The 14,210-nt window shown below is 31.1% G+C and overlaps 2 protein-coding genes across 2 annotated transcripts; one reads left to right on the top strand and one right to left on the bottom strand.

The window, feature by feature from the left end:
- Nucleotides 1-590: 590 nt before the first annotated feature.
- On the top strand, nt 591-3,617 carry LOC131632005 (alkaline ceramidase). Its single transcript, XM_058902769.1, has 3 exons — nt 591-747; nt 1,604-1,930; nt 2,729-3,617. Exons 2-3 carry the CDS (start codon nt 1,677-1,679, stop codon nt 3,240-3,242), a joined length of 768 nt encoding a protein of 255 aa, XP_058758752.1. The 5' UTR covers nt 591-747; nt 1,604-1,676; the 3' UTR covers nt 3,243-3,617.
- A 1,799-nt stretch (nt 3,618-5,416) lies between these two features.
- On the bottom strand, nt 5,417-11,621 carry LOC131632004 (phosphatidate cytidylyltransferase 2-like). The gene is made up of 12 exons (XM_058902768.1): nt 11,441-11,621; nt 11,200-11,355; nt 9,961-10,214; nt 9,550-9,701; nt 9,229-9,370; nt 8,026-8,182; nt 7,760-7,807; nt 7,579-7,665; nt 6,971-7,099; nt 6,803-6,859; nt 6,006-6,089; nt 5,417-5,915 (listed from the first exon to the last, which is right to left on the bottom strand). Exons 2-12 carry the CDS (start codon nt 11,275-11,277, stop codon nt 5,826-5,828), a joined length of 1,278 nt encoding a protein of 425 aa, XP_058758751.1. The 5' UTR covers nt 11,278-11,355; nt 11,441-11,621; the 3' UTR covers nt 5,417-5,825.
- Between the last annotated feature and the right edge of the window lie 2,589 nt (nt 11,622-14,210).

Genomic DNA, 14,210 nt, shown 5'->3' with positions numbered 1-14,210 from the left:
AAATTTCGCAAGGTGACCAATGTTTGCCCCGCCAAAACCCACCTCCCGCCAATGTTTGCCCCGCCAAAATCTGCCGCCCCTATTCATTCCGCCTATCTCGCCTTAAGTCCGCCTTTTTTAAAGTTAATTATAGTAATTCTAATTATTAATGGTTTAATTTATACATTTATTTGTGAATATATGCAATATTTTTTAAGTAAAATTTGTTTAAAAGATGCATTATAAAAAATTATTCTAAAAAGTAAGTAAAAATTTTAATCAAAAGATAAAAAAAAATCTATTTATCTATTAAAAAATAAAAAAATTTAATTAATTAAAAAAAGGGACAAATTTAATTTTTAGACCCACTTTGACTTAGTGGGTATGTCCACCCCACTTTTTTTTCCTTTTGCGGACATAAAGCGAGACGGGGCAGGCGGCCCATTTTATCACCCTTATTTCAAGGAATAAATTGAGATTTTATAGATGTCAAAGCCCAGAATTTTTTTAATTTATATCTACCGTCCGTACGGTATTCCTCTCAATCAATTATATATACTTAAAATCAAATTGTTAAAAAATTTAACGAGATTAATTAAAAAAAACCTAATTAACCCCAAAATTAGTTCCGTTTAAGGTCACGCCGTACGAGGAAAAGAGATTATCCCTCTCTGACCGAATATTATTTCAAACAGAAACACAGAGAAAGTGATGAGATGAGATGAGATCTACCTATTTCTTCACAATCCCTTTCTTTTTCTTCCTCAAGTATGCTTCTTTTTCCATTATTACTTCTATTATTGCTTTTCTTTTTTTGCACCACTCAGATTCGATCCAATTCCACTCCTGCATATCAATTTTTTTTTTTTACAATTTTTGTTTTTTTTATCCTTGTTCGATCTGGTTATGTTATGTCTGTATTCGTTTATAAGGAATACTCAAATGTTGTGTTTTTTTTTATTAAACCCAAATTGCTGTTTTTGTTTGTGTTGAAGTTGTTGTTTGGGAGTGACTATTGTGGTTCCTTGATGTGTATTTGTGTTAGGGTGTATTAGACATTGCTCAATTCAAAGTTTGAACATTGTTTTTTTGCTCAATTTTATATTCTTCTATAGGTATTTTATTTTCCAGCGAACATTATTAGGTTTTTTTGAGTTTATTTCTTGCATTTGTGCATCTACATTGTTGTTAATGTTAGGTAATATCTGAGTTGTCGACTGCGGATCACAGAAAATAATAGTTTGTTTAGATTCTGCTATGCTATAGCGCGCTACCATATCTGTTATTTGACGATATCTTGTACTAAATTGTGTATGGTAAAACAATAACGGTTTGCTAGAACTACGCAATGCAATGGCACTATAGGTTCTGTACGAATAGTTTACTTATCACTTGAACTATAGTGGATTGGAACTTTTATGTTGTTTTTCATATAATTTGAAGAGAAGCTCCTGGAAAAAACATTATCGCAAAAGTTGATCTATGTAGCCGATTCCTCTTGGTGGGATAAGGCTTGGTTGTTGTTGTTGTTGTTGTATTAAATACTTCATGTCTTATTATCTCCATCCCTATGAATGAATTGCAAGACTGATTGTATTTTTCCATGTTGCCGCATGATTTGCAGGAACTTGTGATCTCTGCAGCTTTATATACGGATAATTTGATAAGAAAAGAAAACCATCTGGCTGTAGAGGAGAATGGCAGAAACGATATCTAGCTTTTGGGGTCCAGTTACGTCAACTATAGAGTGTTGTGAAAAAAATTATGCATATTCATCTTATATTGCAGAATTTTTCAACACAATATCCAACATTCCGACCATTCTTTTGGCTCTCATTGGTCTTATAAATGCTTTTAGACAACGGTTTGAGAAAAGATTTAGTGTTCTTCACGTATCTAATATGACACTTGCCTTTGGAAGCATGTTATACCATGCTACCTTACAACATGTGTAAGTATTGATTTTGGTCTTCTTTTGCAGTAATTCATTTAATTTTGTGTTTCTTTTCATTTTTTGTTTTTGAGTTGCTTTGCATAATTTATAATGTTTGCACGGAATACATCCCGCACTAGCCTCGTTTGGTAACAGGGGAGTATTGAACCATAAATATCAATTGGGATTTGGTATAGTAATGCAGCCTTACATCAAGAACGATTTATGGATATGTTAGTTTAGTTGTTTTCCACTGGCATCTCTTTCTCTAATCTCATAAATATAAATCAATTCGTATATACTTATACAAATCTGTTTCTCCACTGTTGTTAATTACGGATCGTGAAACATAGCAGTTTGTTTAAGTTGTGCTACGTTACTGTGCTATAGCCCTGCTATAGTCGCCATTTGACTACACTTTATACTAAATAGCATATCACAGAATCATATATATTTGCTCAAATTTTACTCCTCTATTTGACCATACTTTGATGCATACGAGACACTTATGCATTTGAATTAAGAGGCTAATTTTTATGCCGCTACATCCTTTTTTCCCCCTTGTATTTCTTCATATCCTATGTTAAATGACCTTTTTTTGCTACTGGAAGGAAGGGTTTTATTTTCAAAAGCGTTAGATAGATCAATAATGATATTGTTTCTGACTATACAAAAACTGTTTCATTATATTTGAGTGTTGATTGTTAAACTACTTTGATTATTAAGTTTGTCATAGTTTATAAAAGAAAAAAGTTTGTCAATCAATATCTTGTTTTTGGGTGACTATTTATTCTTCAAATGTTTCACTTTAATTAGGCAACAGCAGAGTGACGAAACTCCTATGGTGTGGGAGATTCTGCTGTACATGTACATCCTCTACTCTCCGGATTGGCACTATCGTAGTACAATGCCCATATTCCTATTTCTGTATGGTGTTGCTTTTGCTGGTGTCCATTCGTTTGTCCGTTTTGGCATTGGCTTCAAAGTCCACTACGTCTTTCTCTGTCTCCTCTGCATTCCAAGAATGTACAAGTATTACATCTACACCGCAGATGCGTGTGCCAAGCTGATAGCAAAGCTATACGTAGCCACTCTTCTATTAGGAAGTTTGTTTTGGCTATGTGATCGAGTTTTCTGCAAGGAGATATCCCAATGGCCAGTTAATCCACAGGGCCATGCTTTATGGCATGTTTTCATGGGCTTCAATTCCTACTTTGCAAACACGTTCTTGATGTTTTGCCGTGCTCAACAACGTGGCTGGTCTCCGAAAATCGTTTGTTTATTTGGTGTTTTGCCGTATGTGAAGATTGAGAAGCCAAAAAGCCAATAAGAGAAGATAGTAGAAGATGAAAGTTTATATCATATGATGATACATATTGGAAGAGTTATCTGTATTTCGTTCGCCGTTGGTTCTCAGTTTTGTTTTTCTGATTTAGATTGATTTAAGTGATGATAATTTTTATATATTTCGTTGCAGTTTTAGGACATGTACCATATTTAAGCCCATATGGATATGCTTTCTTGGTCTGAGACTTTTGTTAACAGTACTTATGATGACAACCAAAAGTTTTGCAGTAACATGGTTGTTTGTTTCTCAGTTTCATACCACATTTTTAATTGTAACATATTATGTAAACCCTTTCTAGTTGAGTTTTTGAATATGTTATTAACTTGTGGAGCTTTAAACATTGTTTTCATTGAGAAATTTCCCTTCTGAAAGTTTCAAGGCTAGGTTGGAATGAGACAATATTAGAGCAAATAATGTGTGGCTAATTACAATATCAGAAAACTAAAATCACTACTATTCATGAAGTAACAAACTATATTGGCGAAATTGGATCTACCTAGTCCATAATACATTAGTAGAGTAAGTAGCATTTCCTATGTCTTTCTATAACTCAATCTTTTCAAAAGTATGACATATATGAAACTCTATTTAAAAATTTGTTTAGCAAGAAGCTATTTAAGTGGCAATATCTGAGCAATACATTTTCAAAAATAATTTAAAATTAACAATGAGATAGTGAAAAAAGTATTTTTACAGAACAAAGAATTGTTGTGACCCGATTGGCCTCGGAGCCCAACATATTAGATCTAAGATTTGTAGAACATCTAGAATTGATTCTAAAACTCTATTTGGGAGTTCAAAGGGTAGAGGAAGACAAGGTTTCGAAAATGATTTTTTTTATTAAAACTGAGAAATTTTCAACATTTTTTGAAAAAAAAAATTTGTATATACTTTGTATACTTTTAGTTTTTGAAATATTTTAAGAACAAAATTTATATTTGAGTAATTTGTCTAAGTCCTCTAAACCCTTCCTCCAATATAATTTTTTAATTCAATCAAATTAAAGAGATTTTAGTTTTTGAATAAAAATAAATTCTTAAAACTCTCCTCACCTAAATCATTTTATTCTTTTCACTTAATTCTTTCATTTTTTCAAAATCCTCTCATTCCTTCCCCTCCAAACTCTTAAGCAAAACATAAATGTATATAATTGATTTTAATATATTTGATTATTCTCTAGTAAAATTGATTATACTTTATTTTATTTGAAATTAAGATTGATAGCTTTTGAACTTAAAATAATTTTAAACTAAATTTATTGTTCAACTCTATTTTGCATAAATTTATCCAAACTAAATAATTTTATCTTCGACTCACTTTTAACCAAAATCAGCTTTACAAAATTAATTCCCTCACTTTATTGGCTAAATCAGTTTTACAAAATTAATTCACTCACTTTATTTTCTTCATCTACAAAATTAGTTCACTCACTTTATTTTCTTCATCGTAAAATGAAACACATCTGACTATGACTATTTTAGATACATAACACTCAAGTCTCATATCGATACAGATTTAAATCATTGAATCGTAATGCAAGTTGTATATTTACTTTTGTTATCAAAATAAAATTCAACACCACACTCTCAGTGTCAGATAGATATTTAAATCAAATCATACTCAATCTTTTTTCACCAAGGAATAATAAATTTTGTAGTGTAATTCCCAGCAAAAAAGACAACAATGCGAGAAAACAACACAAAGGTAGGAGCTCTAAATCCAAATCAAATCAAGGTGAAAATCAGAACTCAACAAGAATGGTTTGGTAGTGATTTAATTTGCATCATGTTCAAAATCCCTTTTGACTTTGGAGTAATCAATTCTGTTGTGTAATGCCCAACAAAGAAGACAAGTCAAGAAAACAACACAATCATGCATAGGAGCTTTAAAACCAAATCAAAGTGAAAATCAGAGCTTAAAGTATGAAGTGATAGTGATAGTAATAGTATAAAAAACATTAAAAATGGTGAATTTATGAGAAAATTTGAATCATCGTGATAATAAGCTGAAAACAATTTATTGACATGTTATAAATTATTTTTATAAATTCTCAAACAATCTCATGTCAGTCAATATATAAACTCAGTTAAGTCACTACAGAGAGGTATATAGTTAGTGTTTCCCTTCACCACAAGTCACTACAGAGAGGTATATAGTTAGTGTAGAACAAGATTTATTGTTTATCGCAATGGAATCAACTATCCAACAGTCATTCAAATTACAGTTAATTTAAAAATGTTAACACTCCCCTCAAGGAACTGAGTAACAATACAGGCGTTCCTCTTAGGCTGCCATTGGCTATTTGAATATTCCAAGATATTCAGTGAGTTAATGGCTGTTAAAGTAAATCAATCAATAGAATATTCAATAACATTAATGAGAGAAACAGAAGGGGATGTTTTAACTGTCAAAGTACACACTATACACATCTTGACAGGTTCCTGAATCTTTTGTTTCGTTTCACTCGAAAGATAGAATGCGCATTTAATAGTATCTTTTTCCATTTCCCTGGGAAATGAAGGAATCAAATAGAAGGAGAAAGGACAAATACACCTCGTAATGGATCTAAGACATCCTTTCAATTCCTTGTTGCAACATTTCCCCAAGCCTCCTATACAGAGCTTCTTGTTCATCGAATGATAGGTTCATCAATATCTGAAGCAACCAGCGTAAACACCATCAATACAACGTCTTTTAAAATGTTATTTAAAAGAGTGTGTTGCTAGCATTTTTAAAATAAAATACCTGGTCCAAAAGCATTTCAACCGATAAACTTTGTGGCACAACAAAGGATTGATGATATATATACGCAAACACAGCCATAACCATCTACACAAGGACAAATTGGTTAAATATTACTTAACTTCTACTTGCACATTAAAGTAGGATGCTAGGGTAGTTTTCACTTTCAGCCTCGTACCCATATTGAAATGAAAAGGACTAAAGATACAAATAGTATAAAGGAGGAGTTAAGTTAAAATTAGTGACATGTGAAGGAGCAAAAGTAGGTCAGTATATAACTACATATTACTAATATTAGCGCAAAATACCTCTACCCACTTTCACAAATGGTCTAAAATAAAATCATTCTATTGATTGCATGATTATCAGTCATTGAAGATTTTCAGTAAGTTCGTTGAAGATCCAATGAGGTCTGAATGTTTTCGATTACTAGAATTAAGTGAACTTTAATCATCTTTAATGCTTCATTATTTTCTTCCTGGGAAGTTCTTTTTTTTATAACTTCTTTTGGGGTAGGGCAGACATGTGGGAGAGAACTATGGTTTTGATTCTTTTGAGTATAGTTTACTTATCATGATATTCCCAAGTAGTCAAATATTACCAACTTGGAATTATTTTGTACTTCCTTCGGATTGAATTATCAGCAAATATTGATCAAATCAAGTATATTAAGAAAGGTAGTTGATCCCATTTAATCTAGGCAATTCCATTAAAAAATTAAGCCTATTAACCTCTATGACTAATAAATTTGGTTATTGGAAATATAAATTTAAATTAAATGATGTATATCAAAAGTCTACCTGGCAGTCCATTCTGTCGGTAATTCCACCATGTCCTGGAATACTATCACCAAAATCCTGCAAGAAATGGGAACAGCCGTTTTATCTATTTATATCTCAGACTTAAATGGGTGATATATTCTCGCATGATCGCATCTTGATCAGAAAAATAAAGTGCCAACAGCGTACCTTTATTTTAAAAGCCCTTTTGAAACCACTTGCAAAGAAGCCTCCGAAAGGTGCAATAATTGAAGCAAACAAGCCAAGACATAAAGCATGCCATTGAACTGGTAGGATTGATATCTCTTTCCAAGGAAACTGCACAAAAGAATGTACAGTGTGTCAAAAGATATGATTTTCAGGGTGCATGATTGAATTCTCTTGATTACAGTAGAATCAAATTTTATAAGCTGAACCACAAAACAGAAATAGAAAATTTAAATTCAGTGGTTTGTAGAAATGTCGGCTTTCAAATCCTATGACCAACTCAGTGATAGGATCAATAGAGTGAATCATTGATGGAGCAGTCTGGGTGTATGACCCAGCTGTTTTCAAAGTAATCCCTGCACTTCTTTATCCAGATTATATTCACATTCCAATTCCATAGCTTTTCAAGTTTTTTGAGTCTCCTAAGTCAAATTAGATGTCTTTCCTGCTGTTTGAGGCATTCGAATTATGTTATTTGTGTGGATAAGTTATCTGGTGAATTTTGTACTACTACCCTACATAGCCATACACTGCAAAGATATTGTTGTAGGTTATAGAATTAAAAGTTCAGATGAATGTCAAGTAATTACCCAGTGAGGAGTCCATCCTAACAATGAGTAAGATTCTGGCTTAAACAGTAGACCAGGATCACAGTCAAGCCAACCAGTTGATAGATCCTGCATTTATTCCCACCATGTTGGTGATGTGAACACAAGTCAGTTGGTTGTTGAATTAAAGACCTTTAAATACATGGGGTGTCAAGAGAGCTACCTTCCTTGGACATGTAAACCACGGAGAACGACCCATGATGTTGGCAAGCTGCAAAATGAGTTTTGTACATGATATTAGCATCCAGTTCAGAATAACTTCATTGATACTTAAAGACTAAAAGCAAGAATTTAATTGCCATAAATATGATCATTCAAAAATGTTTACAATAATGAATATATATATAACATCACAAGTGATTCTGGATCAATGAAATCATTACCCCAAAAAACGTGTTTTATCTTCATTAAGTAATTAAATTTGCTCACCATAAATGCAGATATGATGGTTGTAACAGATGCCCCAATAAAACCCTCCCAGGTTTTCTTTGGCGACAACTTAATCAAAGGGGTTTTTCCAAAGAAGAAACCAAAGAAATAAGCAGCAATGTCATTAATGACAATAAGTGTTGCTGGAAGAAGAAACCTGTACAAAAAGTCAGCAAAACAGAAAAATCAATTCAATTAAAAAGCAATGGAGCAGTGACATGTTCTGTTCATGTAATAGTACATATATACACAAAATCAATTCAATTAAAAAGTAATGAAGCAGTGAAATGTGTTGTTCATGTAATAGTACATAAACATACAAAATCACTTCAAATCTTGGCAGTCAGATGATGCCATTTTATAAGCAAGAAAATAATTTTTAGAGAAAATGAATTAAATAATACCTTCAACAATCAACCAAAGTAAATGAGGGGGGAAAGATTGGCGTGAATAGAGGTTAGAATGATGTAAATAAGCAATTCTCCATAGGAAATATATCCATTTAAATAGAGAATGACTTATTTACAACATTCTAACCTCTATTCACGCTTATCTTTTCCCCTCAATTATTTTTTACAAGAATATTCACATAACAATGAGAATTATAGACATAAAGGTATGGCCTCATATCTCCCATCTCATTTGTTTGTTTGCTCTCATCAATAAATTAGCTTATGCTTATGAATGTAATTAGAAGTTCAACAGCCTTTCAAAGACTATTTGATTCCACATTTGCTTAATATAGAGTGTTTCATTTTAAAACTTCATCTCCATCTCGGAAAAGTCGGCAAGTAATCCTATTTTACAGCTTTATTGGTTTTCCAAAAAGTCATCTGTTAGGAGAGTATAATTACTTGGTAACCTCCCATGCGGTAGTAAATTGTACCTCATTGCTCAACCCCTAATATTTTCTCCATCTTTTTTCCTATCCTAAGACTTCAGTTCCACTGTTTTGGAAAGAACTGAATTTCCCAAGTGATTTAGCCTACTTGCTCACCAAATATGCAATTTACTAAACCATCCTTTCGGGTAATTACTACGGATCAAATACCTATCCGATACCATCTAACATAACAGTTGTTGACATGGATTACGAACAGCATCATGAATTGTAATATCATGCAACAAGAACCCTCAAAAATAGTCAAGTTTTTTGGGTATAATTATTGAACAATCATTATTTCCTTTTATTGGTTAAATTACCAGAAAATCCCTTCAAAAATGCTTGGCACGGTGAAAGAGGACTGCCCAAATACAACAATCAGAATCATGTGTGTCCAAGCATACTGGCCAAATTGATACTTGTACATCTTCTTCTTCAATGTGAGAATGAACCATATGAATCCTGAACCCAATCAATAAAAGGGAAGATAATCAAAGTTTAAGAGTACTTACGATGGTGCAAAATCATTAGTAAAATTGCAATCCTAAAGAAACTACAAACCAAATTTGCTAGGCAACTGGACAATGCATAAAACCCAGCCCATGAACATTAAAGCAACAAAAGTGATATGCATAGGTTACCTGTAATGTACAGGGAATAGCAGACAACCATATGATACTTTATAAGACTGCTCACAAGCCGATATAAAACCTTGTCGGAATTTACTGTGTTAACCAGGCGCTGACTCAGAATACGTCCATAAACAAATAGCATTGCAGTGAAGAAAAAATGCCTGAAATGAGATATGCCAATTAAAACTGGAACAAGTTATTACATGTTTTTCTTTTAAATCAGATGGCAGATTATGACGCAGAGTCAAATATCTGCCGTATAAATAGGGTGCGGCAGCCTATGGCAGATATAATAGGTGTTGTGGAGGCAGGCACAAAAACTGCCATGCTATAATGCCGCGACACCGCGGTAGCAGAAATTTGAAAACCATAAAATAATAAATTTCCTTGCAGTGAGATTAATGAGTTTACAATATTTACCAATTTAATAGCCTAAATCCTGGAAGCTGCTTATCTTCATGAGCTCGGCGGAGTAGATTGAAAAGTTCTCTTGCCATGAAGATTTGAATGACCACAATCATTGCAGTAATGTAGAGGTGACCCATATAGATGATCAACACAAAGCTCCCAATCATCCAAACGGATGAATATGCACGAATTAACATGGACTTGTATTTGCTTTTGTCATTAACAAGTAACTGAGCACCGTTTGATTTACTAACTTCTGGAATAACCTGATATAAAGACATCGTAAAATAAACCACTTTCAAAATGTATACGAAAACTTTTCCAAACAGATATTGCAGAGATTCCGTTCCTAAATCATTCAACTTATTAATTTCATGTTTGGAATCACAATGAGTCAGTGTTGTCAATCGTCTACTGAGAAAAAATGTGATTTCTTCAAATTCCGCAATGTATTATTGCGATAGCGCCGCTATAGTCACTATTTGACAACATTTTGTTGTAAATAGCGTATCACAGAACAATAGCAATTTGTTCAAAATCTACTATACAGCGTCACTATTTAACAACTCTGCAGTGAGTTTGACAATAATATTTTGCTATTGTTCACGAATATACAATGCTACAAAGCCGCTATGTAACAACCCTAGAATGAGTTTCACAAAATCACCGGACCACTGTAATTTTGTCGAAACTCCAAAATACAACTTTTGCCAAAACAACAATGGCACACTGTTATTCTGCCAAATTAACACCCTATGGAGGCAAAATCATCAAGTAACATAATACAAACTATGAAGCGCAGACACCCGAACACAACCCCGACATTGACACGGCGACACAAGTAATAATTTAAAAACCCGAACAGGACCCCGACACTGACACGGCGACACCAGTAATAATTTTAAAAAATAAATAAATAAAACTAATCACAAGTGTCGGTGCAGATATCTTGCACGTGTCTGAAACCGACACAGACACAGCCTAAATACAAAAGATAAAAATATAAAACCTAGATTTATTATTAAGTCAAAAATAAAATAAAATAGACCTAGCCTCCAATCATAAGCTTTCCATACTTAGATATAAATACATTAGACAAATTTTACATTCTCTTCAAATTTCAGGTTAATCAATAGTACAAATTGAATCAGTTTCAACATAAAAAAAACTATTAACACACAATACTTTTAATTAATACATAAAAACACAGCAATTAAAAGTTCGAAATCAAAGTTTAAAGAACTAATTAACCTCATTAGAGCGTTTCCGGTGCCTAACCCGTCCAGTGTTAGTTGACGGAGAACTACTACTAGTAGTATCCTTTTGCATAGCTTCTTGAATCAAAATTTCACCGAAATTGAATCAACGTAAAACGAACATGTGTAACCGCCACAAAGTATAATAAACCTGCAAAGTCATAGAAAATGATGAATTGGAAGATGAAAAAGAGTTTCAGATTCAAAAATTTCAAAATCAGAAACAGTAGCGAAACCTTATTTGGCTCAGAACGACGAAGACGATAGTGAGAGTGCGAAGAAAAGAGGCTATAAGAGGCAAATACGAAGAAGAATATTGATATAACCCAATCGGTGATGAAGCTTTTTTTTTGTTGCTAAAATTCTTTTTCTTGTTCTTGGCTTAACAGCGCACGCACAGATACTGATGCAATAGGATCATTATTGTGAGGGATTCTGATTCCTTTATTTTTTTTATTTTTTTTATCATTATACTATTTTTTATCATTATACTATTTTATTAATTTATGATTTTTTTTTCCTTTATGGTGTTTTATTTTCTGATTCAGTGTATTTGACACAAAAATAGTATATTTTTGAATTTATAATGTAGGTCAAATTAGGAAATTTAATGTATACTGTAATTTAACCAAAATGCTGAATGAAAATTTCAAAAATTAATCATACAATTATGATTTAGTCAAATAATTTTAAATTTAAAGACATGATTAATAATTAATATTGTGTGGCACGCGTGATAAATATTCAATCTTTTGAAATCACATTTATAAGTGGTTATTTAAATATTTTAACAGTTTAATTTAAAGTTTGATCACTTACTTAAATATTATAAAAAGTTAATATGGTTTGAGTGTTGCACATTACTTTCATTCTGTCTTTTGTATAAAATGATTTCAGTTAAAATTGAGAAATTCATATGTAAAAAAGTCTTATTTAACTAAAAATTAATTATGAATTATATGTATGAAGATCTTTTGTCATAGTTTGATTCTAAAAAAGTGCAAAGGAGTTTCTTGTAAACTATCTTGCACTTCCTCCAAGAAAATTTTGATGTCTATACACCAAAAATTTTAAAATACAAATTGAGGTATAGGATTTGTTTGGTAAAAATATTGGTATAAGATAACTATAGTTTTTTATAGTTGATGATTGATAGGTTATAGCTTATAGTTGATGGTTGAGATTCATAGTTGATAAGTTGATTGAATTGTTTGGTAAAATTAGCGGTTCAACTAACTTATAAATATAAAATGATTTAAAAGATATTTAATACATGATTACTCATTTTAAATTAAAATAAATTATAAAGGATAAAAATGATTTTTTTGTTAAAATAACAAGGAAGAAAAAATGATAAGTTATAAATTAAAACGCTATTTGAAATAACGTATGAAAAATAAGTTATAAACTAACAAAATAAGATATAAAATTATGATGAAAATACTATTATTAAACAATATTCTTGAAATTGATAAGTATTAAGTGTGTTATTTTATGTTATGTTTGGATACGCAAAAAGTGTCGGACTCACATTTGATCTGAAACTACACTTTAAAATTTCTCATTTTCAAAGTGAAATGCTATGTAGACATATCTATGGTGGGAGGAAAGAAAAGCTATTCTAAATATGCATTTAAGTTAATTAATTTTGTAAAGTTAATTAATTTTGTAAAGTTAATCATAATTAAAAGTAATTTGAATTGAAAGTAAATTAATTTACTTTTAACTATATTCATACAAAAAAAAAACTAATTAAAGAATAACTTTAAATATAAAAATCAAATTTTAAAATAAAACTACTGTTTATAATTTTAATAAATTATCAAAACAAAATTAATTTTATTTTAAAAGAATTAAGATTGAAAAAGTACCAAAGCTGAAAGTACCACAAAATCTTGTTATGAATTTGTAACAAGAAGCAAACATGGTCTGAAACATATTGCACATGTGAAATTTAAGATTGAAAAAAGTAAATAAAAGAGTACGGAATTGAAAGCTATTTTAGGAAATTTCCTATTCTGTGGTTAATTAACTAACTAATTTCTAATGTTAATACAAAATCAAAACTTGTTTAAGATTGTGTAAGTATTAAGTCACACTAACACTGCAACTCATTAAGGACAGATTTATACTTAACATTTTTTCTGATTATTGTGTCTGCTATCTGCTTTTTAGTATTTAGAACTGTTACTTCATACTTGTTCTGGAGTGGAAGATTATTCGAATATGAAAAGCATAAGTTCGTTTCTTCCATCAAGATAAAAAGGAAGGACATTTTTAATGTGGAGCAAAGAATATAAAGTTTCTCTCTTTAAAAAAGTGATTCTTCATTTTAAAATATATTTCTTACAATATTTTTTTCTTGAGAAATAAGTGTAAATTATTGGTCTCATATTGTTTAAAAAAGCGGAGGTTGAACATTGATTTTTTTAGTTATATGCCACAAAAATGAAGCAAAAATACCAATTTGCCACAATTTGAAAAAAAAATTCCATTCTGCCACCTTTTTAGTTATGGTTCGGCCAAGAGTTGGTTGAACCTATGCATGCATTTTTTTCATGTTGGGGGTTGGCCAATGGTTGGTTGAACCCTAACTAAGAGTTTTTTTGTTTTGTTTTTTAATTTGTATGAATTTTTTTTAATGTTTTTGAGTTATTAATAATATTAATTAATTATTTTAAATATTAATTTAATTTAATATTTTTTAAATATAATATAATAATTTTATATAATTGTTTTATAATTTACTTAATAATATATTCTAGTTAATAAATTAATTTTTTTTTGGTTTTCCAAAATGCCACACTGTTGAAGAAATGAAATTTGTAATGGACAGTGGTCCATCTCAGCAAAATGCACCTCCTCAACCTGAAATGGACAACATTAAAATTTGATTCAAAATATTTATAATGTTTTCCTTTTCAGATTGAGGAGTTGTATTTTGCTGACATTGACCGCCATCCATTACAAATTCCATTTCTTCAACAGTGTCGCATTTTGGAAAAT

The sequence above is a fragment of the Vicia villosa genome, unplaced genomic scaffold (assembly GCF_029867415.1).
Source record: "Vicia villosa cultivar HV-30 ecotype Madison, WI unplaced genomic scaffold, Vvil1.0 ctg.000893F_1_1, whole genome shotgun sequence".
NCBI lineage: Eukaryota > Viridiplantae > Streptophyta > Magnoliopsida > Fabales > Fabaceae > Vicia > Vicia villosa.
Note: the sequence above shows the minus strand (reverse complement) of the source record. Positions and strands in the feature narration are given on the sequence as shown.

Bases quoted from the DNA above. Each gene is read 5' to 3' on its own strand.
- LOC131632005 (XM_058902769.1), top strand. From the start codon at position 1,677: ATGGCAGAAACGATATCTAGCTTTTGGGGTCCAGTTACGTCAACTATA. The intron at 1,931-2,728 runs GTAAGTATTGAT...CACTTTAATTAG, and splicing joins CATGCTACCTTACAACATGT to GCAACAGCAGAGTGACGAAA.
- LOC131632004 (XM_058902768.1), bottom strand. From the start codon at position 11,277: ATGCAAAAGGATACTACTAGTAGTAGTTCTCCGTCAACTAACACTGGA. The intron at 10,215-11,199 runs GTTAATTAGTTC...TCTTTATATCAG, and splicing joins ACCGGAAACGCTCTAATGAG to GTTATTCCAGAAGTTAGTAA. The intron at 7,666-7,759 runs GTAGCTCTCTTG...GAATAAATGCAG, and splicing joins GGTTTACATGTCCAAGGAAG to GATCTATCAACTGGTTGGCT.